At 40.2% G+C, this 22407-nt stretch overlaps 1 protein-coding gene across 1 annotated transcript in view; it reads right to left on the bottom strand.

Annotated features, from left to right (window-relative positions):
* The window catches only part of FGF2 (fibroblast growth factor 2), a 65634-nt gene that overhangs the window by 6957 nt on the left and 36270 nt on the right, over nt 1-22407 (bottom strand). Inside the window, exon 2 of the mRNA XM_038398796.2 lies at nt 15031-15134. Coding sequence (XP_038254724.1) covers nt 15031-15134 — 104 coding nt within the window. The remainder of the gene's footprint in view (nt 1-15030; nt 15135-22407) is intronic.

Here is a 22407-nt window from a genome sequence, read left to right as displayed (position 1 = left end):
CAATTCAGCTATCCCTCTTGCCTAGTTATCACAGGAGAAAAAGTATGAAGTGGGTCATTTGCCCCTGCCAAATCTTTTTATCCACTTGCCAGAAATAGATTAATAATAATAAATCAGATTTCTTTAAGAAGAAAAAAAATAATTTAAGAAGTGAATCCCATGTGGAAATTATTTTTATTCTATCCATTGTTACAGGGGAACCTAAGCCAGGAAAAACATTCATGTTAACAAAAATGTTACTCCATTTCAAATATGTTCCACAATATGCTTTGCAATGTACATTTCAAAATCCAGGAAAATACAGTTAATCTCTAAATCTATAAAGGGAAATTAATATTTCCCAATTATGACACCAATTATCAGCCTCAATAGCTGATAACATCTAGGTACAGAGAAACTTTAAAGTACATTTTCCTCATCTAAAGCTAAATCCTACTTAACAGTAAGTCCTGAAGGATTCTCTCTCTCTCACACACACACTTATTTCAGTTTTTAATGCATAAGCAGAAATTCCCAAATACACATATACCTTCAGCACAAACCAATTACTGCAGTTTTACCTCATTCTAAAGAAATTAGTTATAAGAAATACTGAGACCTTGTTAAAGTCCAGTGGCATCATAAGCATGCCATTTGAGCTTGAATACATGCCACCCCCCACTACCTTATTTGTTCCTGACAGCCAGATTATAGAAATGTTTTCATCAAACGACCTACTGCTGTAATTTTCACCTTTAGAATTCAACCTACATAATTTAGAATTAAATAAGCTATGACCCTCAAATTTCTAGTAATTTTCTAATGCTGAACACAAACAGCCCTTTCCTTGCTGTTCCTCCCTCCCAAACACACACTTTACCCATTTTTACTGATGTAGAACAATGCAACCAATACATTTGTTACAGATTTTTCTGCAAGGGCTAATGATTTTGTTGTCAGAATAATGCATCTCACTTCAAAAGGAATAATTTAATACAATTTTGACTATAAAAAACAAAAATACTTTTTAGATTGTAAGATCTCTGGAGCAGGAACTTTGTCTGCTCCTGGGGGAATTCTGTACCACTGTGCAAGCACAAAATTAGGAGGCAAAGGGAAGCCATGATAGGGATCATGCTGCAATTACACTTTTCACCCACCCAGGGTGGATGTGGGACCAGAAGAGGGCAGTTGGCTCACAAGCTGGAGCAACTATCTGCAGAGAGGAAAGGGGCAGAGGCTGCCTTCCTCACAACGCCTTGCCTGCAGGACCAAAGGTGGCACCGGGGAAGGGGGAATAGGGGAAAAGAGCAGGGAACACAGGGCTGCTGGAGGGGAAGATCATGCAGACTGGGGTTCAGAAGAGCTAGTAGGGGGATAGGTGGGGGCCAAGAGTTAGAGAGGTGATAGAGCCAGGGGATGAATGGGAATAGGGGTGCAGGAACAGGGACAGAGGTGGGGTCTGCATGGGGGAGGCTCCCCAGCCTCCTAACAATTCCTCCCACCAAAAAAACCTGTTCCATACTTCTCCCATCCACACCCAACATCCCTCCTAACTCCCAGGCTCCTTTACAGCAATTACTTCCCTCTCCCTCATTTCCTCGATTACCCCTGCCTTCCCCCAACCCTTTGGGCTGCTTCTGAAGGGTGTGGGAAATAAGTTTCTGTATTGTACTTTAAATGAATGATTACTCAGAGTTCTGTATTAATATGCCTAGTAAGTAATTTATGTTAAAAAACATTTCCTGAATTTTTTTTTGTCTGTATTGTTACAGACATACTTGCTGACAAGTATTTGAAATAAATTACCAAAATAATTGAAAATGGCATGATTTTGTTATTTTGACAAATAAAATATACAGAATTTTAAAATATAGAGCACCGAACTTTTAATTTGTTGGTGTAGAATTCCCCCAGAAGTAGTGTTGTGAATGTTCTCAGTGGCCAACAAAAAATATTAAATCATAACACAGAACAGTTATTTTTGGAATAGAAGACCCAATTATTTGCACAGCTGTGGGCAAAGAGCCACATGTGGTCATGGTAGTAACACTTTCGTGGCATGCTACCCACCTTTCCTAGACCTGCAGTGGGTTCCTGGATCTGAATATGGGTCCTGATTCAGCAACATCTATGCTTACATTTTAAAGTATATAAATAGTCCAATTGACTTTAAAGATGAGCATTCTTATGTGCTTTCCTGAGTAGCAATGGAATTACTCACATGTTTTACTCCTTTATGGAATCAGGCCCACAGTGAAGAAACAGAGCTACATGCATTAGTCCCCCTTCAAGCCTCACAGATCCAAAGATAAGGCAGCTGTAGGTTTAACCACCTTCCTCCCCCTACTTCTTCATTCCTGCCTCAAGCACAGGAACTAACAATCAGATACCAGAGCTCATATTTGCCAACCATTACTGAAATACTAGGATGCTGAAGTATATACACATTAATATCTTTACATTGACTTGTTTCAATTAAATGAATGAGCTGGGGGGGCCAAAAGAGTCACCCACTTTGTCCTTCCTTCCATTAACTCCAATGGAATCCCCCATCTCCCCAGCCTGTTCCCAGGAACCCATTTCTCCATTCTATCTCCATCACCTCCCTCGCACAGAGCTTCTGAAAGTGGCGATATTTATCTATGGGTACTGCTCATTATGTGCTAGGCGCATTCCAAGCACCCAGGAATAGTACCCTCTCCTAGGAGCTCATATTCTAAAAGAGAGACAGACAAGCCGACACTGGGGAAGGGAAACAACAACGTACAGTACAACCTCAGTTATGAACACTTTGGGAATGGAGGTAGTACGTAACTCTGAACAAAACATTATGGTTGTTCTTCCAAAAGTACACAACTGAACATTGGCTTAATACAGCTTTGAATCTTTACTATGCAGAAGAAAAATGTGGCTTTTAACCATCTTAAATTAAATGAAAGAGTACAAAAAGTTCCCTTACCTTGTCAAATATTTTTTTTAATCTTTCCCTTTGTTTTTTGGGGTTTTTTTAGTAGTTTATGTTTACACAGTACTATATTATATTGGCTTTTTTGGTCTCTGCCGCTGCCTGATTGCATACTTCCGGTTCCAAATGAGGCGTGTGGTTGACTGATCAGTTCATAACTCTGGTGTTCATAACTGAGATTCTACTGTATGTACAAATCAACTAATTTCACTGTAAACAGCACAGCAGAAAATAGGTGGGTCTTTTACTCCCTCCTAAACCTGTACATCATGCTTACCAAATTGAAGCAGAGTGCACCCTGAAGTGTGTTTTTCTTTACAAGAGCCTTAAGAGTTAGTGGCTTATTGTTGAGGGAGATTACATTCTTGATTGCCTCAAAAAAAAAAAAACCCTACAAGCTCTCTTTAGAGCCAGTAAGTTTTTATCTTTCACTTGACAGAGTTCAACAAATGCAGCTAAAGATTCCATGACTCATGTTTCCTGTGTCACCAAGATGCACGCCATCCCTGCAGTACAAAGAGTGATTTGTAGTGATCTTCTGATGCCAAATATTTCCCCACTTCCATTATTTATCAAGCATCTGGAATTATTAATTGCTCTCATCTTCTTCAAACTCCAGAAGAGAAAAATCAGTGAACTCCTCTTACCAGCCAATCCACTCCCATCCATCTTCTGCTGCACAGCTTTACACATACCAGAAGCCCCTGCTCCCTCAGGACCCGAGTCTGACACCATCACTTGTGTTGAATAGTCCCTTACTCTACAAATAATCCCGCTGATGTCAAAGGATCTAATTGAGTACATGAGTAAAGGCATCAGTATTAACCCTTTAACCCTCTGCATGTTTGGAATTTGTTTCACTGGGATCTTTAAAATTATCCACTGCTGGACTAGGTAGGTTTTAATGGCTGTTAGTAATAAGGAGAAAACTGGTAGAGTTATTCTCCCTCTGGATCTCACCAGAGAGGAAAAACACCACTATATTTCTCCACTTCAACAAAGGGAGGTGGGGGAAAAACATGAAAAAAAATATTTTATTGGGAGACACTAATCTCTCCTCCTATATTTAGCTGCACTGCAGCCACACTGTGCCTCTCAAAAAGAAAAGGAGTACTTGTGGCACCTTAGAGGCTAACAAATTTATTTGAGCATAAGCTTTCATACGCTACAGCTCACTTCATCGGATGCATCCGATGAAGTGAGTTGTAGCTCTCGAAAGCTTATGCTCAAATAAATTTGTTAGCCTCTAAGGTGACACAAGTACTCCTTTTCTTTTTGCGAATACAGACTAACACGGTTGCTATTCTGAAACCTGTGCCTCTCAGTTAACCTTTTAGGCCCCACTAGCATTGACCCCTGTACAAAGGCAGAGAGCCATTGTGCTGGGGTTCATTTGGTTGCAGAATTGTCTCCTTAAAAAGGGGCAGGAGAAGAGCTCAAAAGGAAAGAACTAAAATAGAACAGAGCATTGATTTAGAGAAAGAGCTACCTCCTTTTCATATCTCAGCCATATCACATTCAGTCACATATATTTATTCTATGAAAAAAGTTCTTCAAATGACAGAATAAGCTAATCATTAGAAGGAAAATATCTGAAATCTTGAAAGGGAATCAAAACAGATAAACCAAAATACACCCTAAACGGAAAGCCCATCTGCCAAGTTAGTTACCAGCAGAACTGCTGTATTGTTTTATGACCATTCAATGAAAAATTAAGTATTTAACTACAACTAGACTTCATAACCAGGTTTCAAAATAGTATGTATGCAAACATACATGGGAAAAATGTTGAATCCTAACATTTGTGTCAGGTTTCTGTTGCTATGAGCAACTAAATGCACAACTACAGTGTGGAATAAGGAGTCTGCTGTGTATTAAAGACCTAACCAAACTTCAGTCTCCAAATATAGGTTTTGGCAGTAGAATATGGATACTTGCAGCCATTTCTATATACTACTCTTGATTTGTGAAGATCTTTGAACAGAATCCTGTGCTGACTTCTCATGTACCTCTAAATCACTAACATTTTAAAAAATTTAAATAGTCAAACTAATACTTGTCTCACGCTTTGTGTCCTATCTCCAAAAGAAAAGATTACAAAATCATAATCTAACATTGAGCATCTTTCACCACAGAAGATCTCATAGCACTTCAGTTATGCGCAAATATATGCGTTAATCATCTCAACCACCAATGATGTGCAGCTAACTCTGTAGCTTTAATAAGACACAGTAAAATTGCACAAGGAAAGGAGGATAAAAAGCATAAAAATCAGTTCAGACTTGAAGCAGAATTTATGTAGCTTCAATATAACTGCCAAATTGGATGTTCAGCTAAGGCTTTTGCAAGAAAGTACAAAGGAATCACTACAGCTGATCCAGGCTCACAGGGATTACACTCAGAGGCTGTTTAATTGTGGTGTAGACATTCGGACTCTAGGGCCACAGCCAGGCTCTAGGGCCCTGTGAGGGTCCCAGAGCCCAGGCTCCAGCCCAAGCCTCCATGACTACATCACAATTAAATAGCTCCTTTGCCAGAGTCAGCTGGCACGAGCCAGATGTGGGTGACTAATTGCAGTGTAGACACAACCTAAGTGATCACAGGTGGTCAGGATCTTGGTTTTGCATCTTATCCAAAAAGCGGACACCTCCACCAGCACCATTTGCACTCATAACATATTGAGGCATTGGCTGCAGAACTTCTCTTGAAATATCAATTTCATATGCTGCAATTCCAGTTGGTGGTCTCCAATCAAAGTAATGACCAGACAACACTAAGTTTGGAAGTTAGATGAGAGTACAGTCAGATGACATGGTTGCCAACCTTACAAACAGGCTGACTGATTTAACATTCTGTCTGAAATAGAGGTCACTTAAGATGCAACATGATGGGAACTGGAAAGATACCGTGGTTAGAACAGGAATCTGGAGTCTCACCTGTTTCATTCCTGAGTGGGAGTTAACAATGTTAATGGAAGTTAGCAACATTATAAACCTTCCAATTTATAGGAAATACCAGTGTTTGTCATATTATAAATGTAAATGTCACCTATAAAGAGGAAAAATGGTTTGTGCTTTTCCTTCTTTATGATGCAACAAGGTGGTCTGATTTTTTTTTTCTTTCAGACTTCTAAATTTTTAATGTTAGGAATGCTGGTCTTGTCTACCCTGTAAAAACTATATATGACTAGCAAACTAATAAGATTATAATGTGAGAGATTATGGAGGTGAAACTTGATTAATTGAAAGAGGAAGTGCTTTTCACTCAGACTGCTTAAAACTTTTGTTAACATCCAGTTTAACTATAAGGCCTAAGACAGGGATCGGCAACCTTTGGCACACGGCATTTGGTAAGCCCCTTGGTGGGCCTGGCCACTTTGTTTACCTGCCGCGTCCGCAGGTTCGGCTGATCACAGCTCCCACTGGCCGCAGTTCGCCGCTCCAGGCCACTGGAGGCTGCAGGAAGCTGCATGGGCCGAGGGATTCCACCACTTCCCGCAGCCTCCATTGGCCTGGAACGGCGAACCACAGCCAGTGGGAGCTGTGATCGTCCGAACCTGCAGACTCAGCAGGTAAACAAACCAGACCGGACCGCCAGGGCTGCGTACCAAAGGTTGCTGATCCGTGGCCTAAGAAATGCTTAGGAGAAAAGAGATCTGTTAAAAATCAACAGCCCCTCTTCCTTCAACTGACTGCACATAAAAGCTCACAATCCACACCTGAGACCTCCAGTGAGTTCCCCAGCAAAGCCAGATTTGCCATTCCTGATACTTCTCAGGTAAAAAACCAGGGGAGGGGGAGACGAAGACACACACAAACAAAACACCCGAAAAAGACTTTCAAGCCAAAAAATAAGAATTTTAGAAAGACAAAAAAATTTAAGAGAATTTATATAGTCACTAGTGCACATCAATCTGTGGTGTAGATTTGCAGCACTCTAGCCCACCATGAACTAAATAATTAGATAGACTAGCTCTTATTTGTGAAGGGTGCCAGATTGACAGCTTCGGAAACTCAAGTCCTCTGTTTATCCACAAAAAAGCTTGCACTGCTGCTATCTTTTGTATACTGTCCTGCAAATGTAGTTCTACTCTGACTTGGAGGGACTGCCTCAAGGGAAGAGAGGGTGATGCACTCAATATGATTAATTCACTCTTCATCCTTTCTTCTGAGTGACATGTAGGATGTGGACACCTGTCCAATAGGAATGGGATTCTGACCACTGACCCATTTCACAGGCCACTGTACAACCATTAGATGACAGTGTCTTTATTATATTGATCAGGGTTAGATTCAACACGGTGATCTAGAGGTGAAAGACTCCATTGTCCATTTCTAATACTTAAGCTATACAGTCCCTCTATAAAAGAGCAAACTGAAAATAATTCTGGGGAATATTCTACAACCCTAATGTTAAGTGGCACTCATTCACATGAGTAATTCCACTGAAGCTGATTGAACTACTCGTGTGAGTGAGTGCCACTCAGCCTGAAAAAGGACTGTAGAATCTGGCCATCTGTGAGTAAATGTTTTGTCTGCTACCAAACTGAGTTCTCAAGCCAGAAGAAGTCTGAACCACTAAATAAAAACAAACATGGAAAGTGGCAACATTAACAGTATTGGCTGTCATTAAACTGGTTCAACAGTCTGTTTTGAGGCACCCCGCACAGTAGCCAAACCATAGCTTCTACTGAAATAGTCATGATTCACTGATTACAGAACTGACTGAAGGTAAGAGTAACATCCTGTCAAAATTCTTCCACTGTAGACTGCAGTGCCTGCCACCACTGATTGATTCACTTAGAGAAAACTGCACCCACCTTAAACAAATTCAGTCTGAACTAATTTGAAATCCTAGACCATTCAGATTAAGAATTAAAAGTTGCATTAAAAACTAAAGTTCAATGTGATGTCTGTTAGACTATAAACTGGTTAAAAGTGGAAGGTTAACCTGCGACAGTAGCTATTGGAGTCAGGGGATACTGACCCAGTCATGTGATAACAGGTCATGGTTACAAAAGACAACTGCCATTATGTGACTGGGGCCAGGAAATAAAAGATTAGTCTCTTACCAGCATTCTTTGGGTCACACCCCTATTACAAGGTGTTAGAAGACAAAACTTATTGTTTGACAAAGTAAATAAGACTTGGGAAATGGAAGAGAGAACCTGTCAGATAAATCGAAACAGCAATGCAGCACTTCCAAGTTTCCTGAAGACAAGCGTCATTGGAAAGAAACCCAAGAGGTTGAACTCCTGCACATTGCTACAGGAAGCATGCTCAGAGACTCTGGAGATTTTAACTTTTCCACTAGAACATACTGAAAGGGGGTGCAAACTGCAAGCCAATCATTCAGAAATTTGAAGGAAATTCTGATCAACGCAAGAATGTCATTTGGTTATAAAGGTTTTCTTGGTTTTCTTTCCAAAACAACAGCCAGGTGAGACCATTGACCATTATGTTTCAGACCTACAAGACAAAGCTAAGTCACATGATTATGCCCAGTTAACAGATGGCCTAATTAGACAAATTATTTGAAGTAAAACTGATAAGAGCAGATCAAAAAAATGGAATTCTCATCCCATAGTAAATTGAGATTTTGAAGTTTCATCTTTCATCAAATCAGGAGGAAAAGTAAAAATCTCAAATGACTGAAGGAAAATATTCCAAAATGTTAATTTTTTTTATGAAATTGAATGTTTAGTTTAGGCTATTATTTTGATATCACAATACCAAAGTTGAAATGAAGTATTTTAATCTTATTATAATGCACCATTTTGATAATTTCTGATCAAATTTTGATTAACTTGATTTTTTCAAAACAGCATTTTCTAATGTGAAAACGTTCCATCAAAATTTTTTGAACCAGCTCTTCTGATTACTGCAGGAAAAGACAGAACTAGTGAAAATGGTATTTTCCAAATTGATCTGTTAACAATTACAGAAAACAGAAGTACATCTACTTAGAACTTCATACCAAGCTATAAAGACAAATACATCACTGCACAATTCAGGAGTTCAGCCCAAGAGGTGCAGTGTCAGACATACAATAGGCCATTTTGCAAAAGAAGCTACTTAGCATAAATGACAAAGAAATACAAAGACAAGATACATTTATGAACATCTACTCAGAGCAAGTAAAAGCTCTGGATGAAGTTAATCCAAAAACTGAGTTTTTGGTTGAGTCAATAAATTTTACAAAGAGGTTCTATAACTAATTGATGTGCAATACCTGGAAATAAAACCAGAAGTAAGTATCAAAATTGATACTGGAGCTTATCAATGTAATCACAGCAGACATGCAAAATGATTACAGACCACCAGATGGTAAAATAAAAAACAACACTTGTTTCGTAGAATGGGTGAAAGGACGCTGGCAGGTCTGTGTAAGGATAGATACCAAAATAGCATGAAATACTGAAAAAGAAAAAAGAAAAGGAGTACTTGTGGCACCTTAGAGACTAACAAATTTATTAGAGCATAAGCTTTCATGAGCTACAGCTCACTTCATCGGATGCATTTGGTGGAAAAAACAGAGCCTCTGTTTTTTCCACCAAATGCATCCGATGAAGTGAGCTGTAGCTCACGAAAGCTTATGCTCTAATAAATGTGTTAGTCTCTAAGGTGCCACAAGTACTCCATTTCTTTTTGCGAATACAGACTAACACGGCTGCGACTCTGAAACCTGAAAAAGAAAAGTTCAGTATGTACTTGGGTTGAAGAGAAATCTATATATGCTGATGGTCAAATGAGCGTATAACTGTCTGTTCTACAGAATGCAAAAGATACTCTTAAAAGAATTTGATGAAGTGGTGGATGGACTGGAATGTCGTAAGTATAATATAATGCAGGGGTGGCCAATCTGAGCCTGAGAAGGAGCCAGAATTTACCAATGTACACTAATATGTCAGCAGCCCGCTCCGCTCCCTCCCGCCCCCGCTCCCAGCACCTCCCATCCACCAGCAGCCCCCATCAGCACCTCCCCCTCCCTTCCCCACACCTGTAGCTCCAGCCCCGGAGTCGGTGCCTATACAAAGAGCCAAATATTAACTTCTGAGATGCATGCAGCTCCGGAGCCACAGATTGGCCACGGCTGATATAATATAATACTTATACAATAATTGTAATTGCAATAATTCTTATAGATTCCAGTGTGCTCCAAAATCTGTTTACAATCCACTGTCTAATTAGCACTGAAAAATAAAGTAAAAGCTGAATTGGTCCAAATGCTAAAATTGGATGTTTTACTTTCAGTAATATCACTCAATATAGACTCATACTGACAGGGATAACAGTATGGTTTTATTACAGTGACCAAAGTAATGGATTTCTTTGGGTCAAAAAGATCTCAGTTATGTCATCAAATGAGAGCACTACCTCCTGGCAAATATTGGGAAGGGCTTGTCTAGACTTTAAAATGCATGAGTATTTTCAGGTCTGAATGCAAGTCAAAGGGTTTGGCAGGTCCAACTCATGGCTGAAAGTGCAAAACTCTGTGCTGTCTGTTCCCCTTCTGGTAGATCGATCTTTAAGTGATTTCCCTTTTGTATTTCCTCAGCAGCAAAGTATCTAGTCCCAGACCTCGGAGGATCTGAATGGAGAAGAAATAATACTGGATTACTGTCATAAAGTGACCTTGCCTGGAGCACCCATCAGTGGCAGAACAGGGCACCTCAGTTTCCCTCCTTCAGAGTCTCCAGTTACTCTGCAAGTTTTCTTGCCTCAATAATGCCTCTTTTTGGGGTTGGTTTATTAGAACATCCTAGTCCATGAGTCCCAAAATACAGTCTACCACACTCCAGCATCTTCCACCATCACTGGGCTCTGTTGGTTCTCTCCTGTCTTACCAGGACAGCCACTCCATTTCACCCAGCTGGAGTGGAACTCAGCTCATCCCAGCAGGCACCCCCACAGCCTTTTTGCTGGGAGTTCACCCTCACCAGGGAAGCATCCCTCACTCCCCCTAGCCCTGAGCCCTCTTCCCACCCTCTGGCTCCAGCTCTCCAGTTGGAAGATGTCAGTGTGTAAGTCCCTCCACTGCTCCCCTAGCCTCAGCTCTCCAGCTTAGAAGTCAGCAGGCAACTCCCTCTGCTGCTCTCTGGCCTTCAGCTCTCTAGTCTTGGTTCTCTGGCTCGAAGAAGTCATCCAGGAAATCCATCTTGCTGCTCTCCTACCTTCAGCCTTCTCCCAGATGCCACCTACAGCTTCCCCTCGGGGACCTCTCAGTCTCCTGGTGGTTCTCACCTGTGGATCTCTCAATGGCCCCTTTTCTTGGCTGACCGAGGCAGCTTCTACCTGCTCTTTTTCCTGATTGACCCTACCACTGTCTCAGTCTCTCCCCCTAGGGCCCAGCTGCCCACTTTTAAGACCAATTATGATGCCACTGATAAATTACAAAGCCACTGGCCCTGCTCCCTCTTAAAAGGACAAACTGTTGATTTTGGATGAAAGTGAACAATGTAACGAGAGATGCTAATTATCTGCAGTGTGCCAAGGAATAAAAACCTAAACAGAAACAAATACCAGTTTGGGCTGAATGAGATTAATCGTATCAAACATTCCAAATGACCAAGGAGATTAACCAGGTCAAAGAAATGTTAAGGGCAGCTGTACTAATGGACAGACTGCAAAACAAGGAAGCCTTCAAAATTCGAGGGAATGTTAATTAGGGATAAATTTGCTTTAAAATGTCACAATAAAATGTTTGATTCAGAATGCAGCTTAAGGTAAACAGAGAACACCATTTAAGACTTTTAAAAGACATTTTGGGGAATTAAACAAAGGTATCCAGAAGCAACCATACTGAAATATTCGAGATTAACAACCTAACATTTCAGGTTATGCAAATTCATGTTAATTGGGAACAGTTCTTCTGCAAGATGACAGTCCAGCAACACACTCTTCCAAAGCAATTGTTTTCAGTTCTTAACAATTTCTTAAATGTTTATGGGCAGAAATCAGTAGCAATATACATAGGTGACAAACTCTTAGAAGCCATATTACAGAAACATCATTGGAAACACTGCACCTATGCTTCAGAAAGAGCATGAAATTGAGAGTACTCATTAAAAGAGAAATACTGGTTAGGTTTTAAAAAAAATCTTTTAATGGACTATTTTCAAGAGCTCCTATAAATAGAAAAAGTAAGGAGCTGCATGATGAGGTATTACACAACTATTTAAATATTATCCATTTCCAAAAAAAACAAAACAAAAAACAAAAAAAAAAGCGCCTTTCACAGGCTCAGATGAGAAACTGATCCAACTTTGCCAGAATTTGAGAAAGAATTCTAGATGAGTGAACAACCGGAAAAAGCAGACTTCTCCAAGGATAACTTCTTACTGGAACTATCAAGATGCAATTGCTGCATATGATGGGACTCTATGCAAAGAACATCATGTAACACAATCATGCAGTATGACATTGGAAATGCTAAGTGTAACTTATCTGGGCATTGAGAAGTTTAAGGACAGGGCTCAGGGGTCCTATTTTGGCAAGGCAAGAATGTTGCCAAAGAAGTATCCAAGTGTGAAATTTGCAGTTAGTTTCTTGCAAAAGAACCAAAGTCACATGATGAAATTTCTGATTGCCCTTGGTGCAAGAATGGCTTAGATCTATTTGAATTAATTGGGAAAGATTATCTTTCTGAAGACAACTCCTTGCATTTTCTTCAACTGAGCTGTTGCACACCACAGGTTAATGACATTGTTACTTGATAAAAGAGTTTGTTCACTTTACTGCCAACATCCAATAAGCTTAAGTTAAAAAAAAACAAAAAACTGCAACACCAATCACAAAAACCAAACATAAATGTAAGCCAAAGCAGGAGAAAAGAAAAATTATGAAAAGAATGCCAAAGGTTAATTCCACTGCAAATGATTGAAAAAAAGATTAAATAAAAAAGTGGCTACAAACACAGCTTTACCATACACACCAAAGCTATTTGTCGTAGGTCCATCTTCTAGGAGGAAAAGATGATATCAAAACAAAACTAAGGACAACATTGGGTCTCTATTTCTTGAGGGCATCCAGAAAGTTTGTGGCCAAATTAAACACATGCCCACCTAATCAATGACAACAGAAAACACCAGGAACCCCCAACACAGGCTCTAGGGCAGGGATCCATGTAAGTGCATTGCAAAAGGAATGGTTCGGAGAATAAGAAATAGCTGTATGATCACAAAGCCATTGAGGTTCACAGATTATAGCTAGCATCAGATGTCTCATATCCTGACTTTCCTCCTCTGATGTTTCTGCATATTTTATTAATAGGCTCTAGCAGTTTATGGCCATTTCTTCGTTGATGTTTTGTATTTACACTTGATTTTTTGTTAGAGGAAAAAAATGTAGCAGACATTAATCCCTGCTATGTCATAAAAACACAGCCTTTTGTAACCCTAATAAGTCATGTGACTGAGGCCAGGAAATATATTTGTCTCTTTCAGGACTTGTCTACACAGGTAAGTTTACAGCATTGCTATACCTCCTCCAGTGGACACGCTTTCCAGAATATGAATGTCCACACAGGAAGTTGTTTATATCCGTATAATTATACCAGTACAGTCAAACTGGTAAACCTCCCCATGTAGACACCACCTTACAAACAATCTTTTGCATCATCTCCCTTTTGTTTGCATGACCTTACAGATAGCACTGCTGAAGACTTCCTAGAAAAACCAGGGCCAAATTCAGCCCACACACTACTCCCTTCCTGATGCTCATCTGGTGTAAAGAGACCATTAAAAAATGACTTAAAAAGGACAACTGTGGATCTGTCCTGGTATGGAGAGTCTGCTGGGGGCAGAAGAGGGTGTGTACCAGATTTGCTGTGCTCCAGTGAACGCTGCTGGTACAACAGTCCCTTGGGATTGCTACTAACCTACATAAATTAGAGCTTCTGAGGCTGCTCTAAATTATGGGGAGGCAGGGGGAAAGGAGGCTGAACTGACTCTCAACTGCCTTGAGCATTAGAAGAACAGAAAATACTTTTAGCCCTCCTCTTGTATTCTTCACTAATTGGAGCTCAGCTGAATGTTAGGAACTAATCCAGTATGTCTTTAGCCAAGAAGAATTTCATGGAATATTTATACTGCGGTGTTCCAGAATAACCGAAGTACTAGAGAGTCACTTAAGAGCTGGTAGAGAACTTCTGGAAGGAAATATTACAGTGATATAATGGCTGGTCACTAATGTTGGGTATTTGGATTAAATGGATCTATATGAAAAATGTATAGGTAAAGACACCAAAAGTTTACACTTAAATCTGATAAAACCTCAGAACATAGACATTATGTGTGTTGTAAGTAAAATGAAAATGGTCCCAACACTGTAGGTCCTGAAACAGAATTGAAAACATCTTTTATAGGTTGATGTTAAAGTATAATTTATGCCAAATGTATTGACTTATAAGGTTTATAATAATGCTGCTGCTACCCAATATATAGGAGCGCTGAAAGCTTGAAAACCAGTTAATTTTTGAAAAAGTTAAGTAGTTTCAGGTGCTACACCTGCTCTTTGAATCTGCCTACTAATTGTTGTAGTTTTAAACACATTTTCAAAAATGTCTCTCCTAGTTTTCCAGTCTGGATAAACTCTCACAAAACAAGAGAAACTGACTCACTATAAAGACAGAACTATGAAAGACCACTGTCAAAAAATACAAATTCAAGCAAACTTGGGGGGAGGGAAAGAGGGGACAAAAAACCCCAAAACCAAGGTTTTCACCCATCTAATTGCTTTCACTTACATTTAAGATTACTGTAACAATGGTAATAATTTCATTTTTGGAAATAAATGGGATTTTTTTTTAAATTAACTGATTCCCTTTAAACAAAATCACTAACTTTTCTCTTGGCCTTATGCCCTCTGCAGGCAAGAGTTACTATGATGTGGCTCTGCTGCCTAGGAGTGGGGAAGGATGCCTCTTTCCAGTGCCAAGCCCCATTATTCAGGCTGGGTGCTGCAGGCACAATTTGGCCATAAACAATTCAATATGACTGGGTACTTGAGTAACTCCTATGTCTCAAACATCAGCTGCTAAATCTGAAGGAAGGTGAAGTAAAGAAAGAACCTAGTGTTGCTTACCAATGCCAATAATCTGCCGTCTTCCTTCATAGCAAGAAAACGATTTGCACATACACCTTTGATTGACACCACTCCTCTTTCTTCTGCCTGAAGTTGCAATTTGACTAGGAACAAAAAGATAAAGTCAGTTCTCAAAGCCATTGCTGTTTCAATCTAACAAAGATTAAGCTGAACAAAGACCTGGATGTAGCAGTGACATTGCTCTACATATGCTTTATGAAAATATGCTTATGAATGACTAAGTATGCTTTATGCAAAAGATCTCTTGTAAAGTATCATTATAAAACTTATAATCTACTGAGTGTATTCATCCTATTTGTATGCATGTATCATTCTTGTATCTGAAGCTAGAAATATCAAGTATAACTGAGGTCCTATTGTAATTATGCAAAGTAGGGGCCATTAATGGTGGTTTAGAATCTTGATGACTCCCACTGACTAGGACAATTGGTTGTGGGTGGCTTATTTGCCTGCAAGTCTTCCTGTGTACATGTGAGCCAGCCCCTCGGTAATGAAGTATGAGGTCTTACAGTGACATGTGACCATGTCACCTGATAATGAAATCCATCTTAAATCTGGTACTTTTCCATTTAGAAGGAGGTGTGTGGACCCAGACAGACAAAAGATTCCTGCTTTGTGCCAAAGCAAAAAAAGGGGGTGGAGCAGAACAAAGGTGGCTGCCAGTCATGAAAGAGCCCCTGTTTTCCACCTAAGATGTCTGCTGGAACTAACAAGGTCTGTACCAGGGGAAAGGACTAAGCCCAGACAAGAAAGGAGTCTAGTCTGTGAAAGAAGCTTATTGGAACATCTCGGAGGGTGAGATATTACCTGTAATCAGTTTCTTAATGTATTAGGCTTAGACTTGCGTGTTTTTTGCTTATTTTGCTTGGTGATTTATTTTGTCTGTTATTACTGGAAACTACTTAAATCCTATATTTTATACTTAATAAAATCATTTTTGTTTATTAATGAACCCAGAGTAAGTAATTAATACCTGGGGGAGCAAAAAGCTATGCATGTCTCTCTATCAGTGTTACAGAGAACGGACAATTTATGAGTTTACCCTGTATAAGCTTTATGCAAGAAAACAGACTCAGAGGTAACTTCAGCACATCCGGTGACCATCCCAAGGGGAGTCTCTGTGACCAAACCTATCACAGTGGCATAGTCAAGCTGATTGCTTTGAGACACTGGTAGTGATTTTAAGTGAGTTTTGAGTGTGGTGGCAGGAGAACAGACATAGTGGTTACTGGTTTGCTTTTTTCGGGTATTAATCCCCCAGGTATTAATCATTCTGGGTTCGTTAACAAACAAAAGTGATTTTATTAAGTATAAAAAGTAGGATTTAAGTAGTTTCAAGTAATAAAACAGACAGAAGAATAAGTCACGAAGCAAAATAAAGTGAAAACATGCAAATCTAAGCCTAATTGATTAAGAAACTGATTACAGGTAATAGCTCACCCTCCAAGATGTTCCAATAAGCTTCTTTTACAGACTAGACTCCTTTCTAGTCTTGGCCTAATCCTTATTCACATCATATTCAAATTCATTAGCATATTTTCATAAAGCATATGGAAAGCAATGTCACAGTAGCATATTACAGGGAGATTAGACGTGGAAAAATTAATTTTCTGACTCAAGAATCTAATAAGGAAAATGCACAACACAACACAAATTAAATAGTTATCACCAGACTTGCACTATAACCCTATAAAGGGATCTTGCATACCTATTATGTATACATATGCTTCTATGTGTAGGTCAGAATCAGCACAAATTCCTAAAAAACAGGAACATTTATGGTGGTTGTACTGGGGAAGTCATAGTTAAGGTTGAGAGGACATTCACATTTAAAGTAGGACAGAAGTCCCTTTGTTTCACACTTTAATGACTGAATTTAGTCTCTAAGTTCAGCACAGTTAACTACTCATACGATGTGAATTTCTATGTAATTTCTTTAAGTAAAATGTTTACTAACATTTCAAAGTCCAATATTTTCTACACTTTACTTGTAAGGAAGTACCTACATTCAGTCTAGATTGTTGGATACAAGACATTAGACTTTTGTGCATTAAAGGCATGAATCTGCACTACTGTTCCCTCTAAGCTGTGCACGCGCACACAGATCCTAAACCCCGCACACATGGCGAAACACCGCACGCACAAAAATTTGCACAGAAGAAATGTTTTGTGCACACGGCCTGTCATCATCTTAAGATCATTTATTATTTATATTACAATAGTAGCCAGAGAGTTCATTATGTTATACAGACGTAGTAAGAAACAGTCCTGCATCAGAGCCCTAGGACACAGCTGGGGAATAAGATGGACACATTGAGCCAAACTGTATTGCAAAACATTGTAAATAAAGGTTTCTAGTTTTCCTCAGAAGCGTCCTGCAGCAGGGAGAACTGACTGAGCCACCAGCCACTGGGAAGGCGGAAAAAGCTAGAAGGAACTTCAGCAGGCAGGGTAGTCCCCTGGTGCCAGTGACTCACTGATCTTACGCGCCCCCCAGCTGTAAGCAAGCTGAAGTATCCATTGTAACCAATCTGTGGCTCTTAGCAGGAAGATGGAATTGATACTATACAGAAACAAAACTAACCAGATGAGTAGATTCACCTTGAGAATAGATTACTGAACAGGCCAGATCCTCAGCTGATGTAAATTGGCATAGGTCCACTGAACTACACCAATCTACACTATTGGATGCTCTAGACCAAAATGTTCAAGTGTTGCTTAACTGTTCTAAGTAGTTTACATATTCCACTATCTTACAGGGTATAGTATAACATTTAAATAGTTTACTATGAGAAACATTTGACTTGTACCCTTTAACTAACCTCTAGTAAAGAATAAAACAGTTCTAAGGGACTAGGTACTACTTAAAATTAGGCAATGTCTCTTTTTAGTTTTTTTTCCTCTGTGAGGAAGGGGAATGGAAGTTATGACCTACTTTTATGTATTCTTTACCACAATCCAAAGGGATTTTTCTTTTGAGATTGCTCTTTAGCAAGCCACCACAGAGAGACACGTACAGTTAAGAGATTTTTAAAAAAATCTGTGGACACTTTCCATGTAGTACAGAAACCTGTTTAGTCATAAACAGGCATTTGAAGTGTTTAATAATGGAATTATTATTAGTGTGTCAAAATTGGAATTCCCATTTAAGACAATTAAACCAAAACTGTGCTTGTAAATAGCTTCAGAAATCTGCAGTACTGCTGGGTGAGGTGAAAGTGTGGAGAGTAACAGTGTTGGGGAAGCATTCACCATACACTTAATGAGATTACCTAGATACAGCTATGTGAATTGGGTGTGAAAAGTAATAATGGGTTACATCTGGCAAGGGCACATTAGGCTTCCTGGTGTCTTTCAGAAAGAAGTTATAGGGACACTGTCAAATTAAATAAGCACCAACGTTTAAATTGTGAAAATAATGGGGGGGGGGTTAAACTGAAGACCTGTACAATTGTTTCCACAATTAAAAAATAGTGAAAAGTGTTGTTTTAAACAAACATCCCCATGCAGTATTTCAAAACTATTGAAGCATTAAGAGCCCCAAAGTGAAACTGACCTCACTGATTTTCATTGTCCATGCTGAGAAATACAAAGCAAACAGAGCCAAAATGTTGACAAACTGAATTTTTAAAGGTTTCACTTTTAATATTTTATGAGGTTGTTAGTAAAATGGATAATACAATGTTTTTCTTTGCCATTTATGACATAGGTGAAGTTCAATGGTTGACTGATTAAGGCACTTGACTATGCTCCTGAAGAATGTGGACTTAATTTCTTGCTCAACTCACACTGAAAGGTGACATCCAGCTCACCCAGCTGCAAAATGGGTACCTGGTCCACTGGGTTAGGGCAGTCAAAGGTGGTTGGACATGATGCTGGCCACAGCACTCTTGCATACCATTAGCTAAGAAACTGATGTGCCTTAACTGTGTCAACCCAATGAGCCATTGGCTCAGAGGAACTTTGACTTATGATGCAAGCTAACACAGTCTTTTATTGAACTGAAGATTCCAAGATACACTGTGCTAATCTACACTTTTATGTATGCTTTATGTCCCAATGCAATAATTTCAATAGGCTTCACATCTGGCCCTATACAAATGTATTATAAAAGTTAAGATAATATTTGGAAAAGAAAAATATAAACTTTTTTAAAAGTCACATCACATTCTTAGCAGCAATTAGGATCTCATTGGTACTGAGTTTCAGTCAGCTAGCCTTCAACATTAAAAACCTGTAAGAACCATGCAAAATCAAATCACATCAAACCTTAATTTCAAAATCTTGAGAGAACACGTGCAGAGGAAATTTTGATAATAATGTCTGGAACAAGAGCTTGCTGAGGTGTTTGTGTGTCTATGCGCGTAACAAAAGAAGTTAAGGGTTGGAGGTGGGGAATTTAAACCCCTTGGAAAGTCAAAAGGTCAAAGTCAAATAGTTTTAGATATACAAATCAGACCACATGGAAGAGATTGTAGCTGTATGAAATTCTCAGGGTAAGCATACAGGGTTTCAGTTTGCCAAGTTAGTCAGGCCAAAAACAACTGACCACTTTAAATGGAAAATTAAGTAAATTCTGTCGAGAAATGAAAGTAATCTAACCCATCTCCCATGAGAAGTAAAAATGATTAATTGCATTCTGTACTTAACATTCTGGTTACACCAGAGGTGGGAAAACTACAGCCCATGGGCCACATCCGGCCCGTGGGACTGTCCTACCCAGCCCCTGAGCTCCTGGCTGGGGCGGCTAGGTCCCCGGCCCCTCCTCCACTGTCCCCCCCTTCCCTGCAGCCACACAGGCAGTGCGGATTTCACCCGCCCACCTCCCAGGTTTTCCAATAAGCCTGTCCTGCCGCTCTAAGCAGCATGGTAAGGGGGCGGGGGTGTGGACAGGGGTTGGGGACAAGGAGCAGGGGGGGTTGGATGGGGTCAGAGGTTCTAGGGGGGCAGGCTTCCCACAGCCTTCCCTACCCAGCCCTCCATACCGTTTTGCAGCTCTGATGTGGCTCTGTGGCCAAAAAGTTTGCCCACCCCTAGTTAGACAGCTATTGTTGACCTGCACTATAAGGAAGAGTAAAATATTAAGTGATTCTTTTATATTTAACTACAGAAATGTTAAATTTGGTCCTAGTATCCATGTAAATTTGTTTCACAGTGCCACTGCTGCAAGAGAAGTCTTTGGAAATATAACCCTAAGGAAAGGTTTGTCAGACAGGCATGAGACATGACAGTAAAGAGTTATCCTCTAAAGATGCATCTAACTTCAGTTATGGCAAGAAACATTTATTCTCACAAACTAAAGTATAATAGTAGGATAGTTTTAAACAAAAAACAGATCAACCAAACATAAAATGGGGGACTAAACTGCACGTTTCCACACATTGCTCTGGCACTCTCCTGAATGGGATTCCCCCCCCGCCCCCTTGTGGAGTGAAAAAGTATTTCACTCTCCATGTTCATAAATTCTTGGCATGGTCTTCAATTTATACAATGAATGCCAAGTGTAAAGGCATGACAAAATTCAGTAGGCACCTAATGTTGACAGAAAACTAAGCACCCCATGTGAACATCTCAAAGATGAGAACTAGATCATCAGGCTGTCTTAGTTTTATTATATACCAATATAATAGTCTGCATATGTGGTCTACAAAAAATAGGACTGGATACATTTGTCACTACTAGTGATCTTTGCAAACTAAAATAATATCACACCAGTAAAACTAAAGCTATAGGTTTGCTAAGCTAAAACCCTGCATGGGTTAGGAAACAATATCCCTTATGCCACAGCACTGTAACTAATGGCCAGTTGCAACATACAAGGATTTTGTCTTCCTCTAGAGTGCCAGCAGTATAGGAATAAAACCTTAATCAACCAATGATCTGACCTTGACAAGTACGGTACAAGTACTCCGTGCATCAAAATGTTAAATAAAATGCATAGGAGCATACACAAAGCACATATGGCTCCTAATGTAGCTTGAGGAACATAAGCAGCGTTATTAATAGACAGTCTTTCCACAATGAGGATTAAAAACATAAAAGACTGCCTTGTCAGATTACAGCAATGGTCCACTTAGTCCAATATATTTTAATACTGTATCCTTCCATGAGCCAAATGTTCCCACTGGGGGGGGGAAACAAAAAAAACAGACCAAAAATAAGCCATAGGCCTGACAATTCATGTATGTAATTTTATGCCAGGATGGAATTTTTCTGGAAAGTAACAGGCAAAATGGATTAGGCCTTTGGGAGTCAAAAGCATTATGCATAAGTAAAAATGGAGGAAGAATGGTGCTGTTAGAGCACCTACCTGACTCTCAGGAGACAGGTTCAATTCCCTATTCTGCCACAATCTTTTTGTGGGGTAATGGGGGCTACACACAGAAAATCTTCTGAGCATTTCCCCCAATCTTTTTAGATTCAGCACAACTACAAAAGAGTTTAGCATAGAAACTCCACATTTTCTACAATCTGTGTGAAACTTGTGCCTTTGACTAGTTAGTGTCACAATAGCTGACAGAATTGTTTAGTTATTAAAAGCAATTTATATGTACAATATGGGCTCTGCCAAACCAAGTACAAGCTGCACTGGAGCTTTAAAGAGAAAAAGAACAAGAACTTAGGTCATTCTAAAAAGATATATGTACACTGCACACCTCTTTCAGCAGCATGTAACATACATACATACATACATACATACATACATGTGTAGCCTCTCAACATGGATATAAACAACAGTATAGCCAGTGTGGCTCAGTTTAGGCAAGTAGAATCAAGATATGCCTCAATCATCTATGTACGTACGCGAGTGTATACCCTATACCAGGGGTGGGCAAACTACAGCCCGTGGGCCACATCCGGCCTGCGGACCGTCCTGCCTGGCCCCCGAGCTCTTGGCTGGAGAGGCTAGCCCCCAGCCCCTCCCCTGCTGTCCCCCCTCCCCCACAGCCATGCCACTGCATGGGCAGTGCTCTGGGCAGCAGGGCTGCGCGCTCCTGCAGCGCAGAGCGGCAGCATGTCTAGCTCTGGCTGGGCGGTGCAGCTGCCAGACATGCTGCTCTGAGCAGCATGGTAAGGGGGTGGGGAGTTGAGTAAGGGGCAGAGGGTCCTGGGGAGCAGTCAGGGAACAGGAAGCGGTTGGATGGGGCAGAGGCTTGGGGGGGCAGGGGCTGGGGAATGGAGGGGGTTAGATGGAGGGGGTTATGGGTGGGGGTCCTGGGAGGGGGCGGTCAGCGGACAAGGGAGGGTAGTCGGGGACAGGGGCCAGATTGTTTAAGGAGGCACAGCCTTCCCTACCCAGCCCTCCCATACAGTTTTGCACCCCGATGTGGCCCTTGGGCCAGAAAGTTTCCCACC

The sequence above is a fragment of the Dermochelys coriacea genome, chromosome 4 (genome assembly GCF_009764565.3).
Source record: "Dermochelys coriacea isolate rDerCor1 chromosome 4, rDerCor1.pri.v4, whole genome shotgun sequence".
Taxonomy (NCBI): domain Eukaryota; kingdom Metazoa; phylum Chordata; order Testudines; family Dermochelyidae; genus Dermochelys; species Dermochelys coriacea.
The sequence above is the reverse complement of the archived record's forward strand: the minus strand, read 5'-3'. Positions and strand labels throughout refer to the sequence as shown.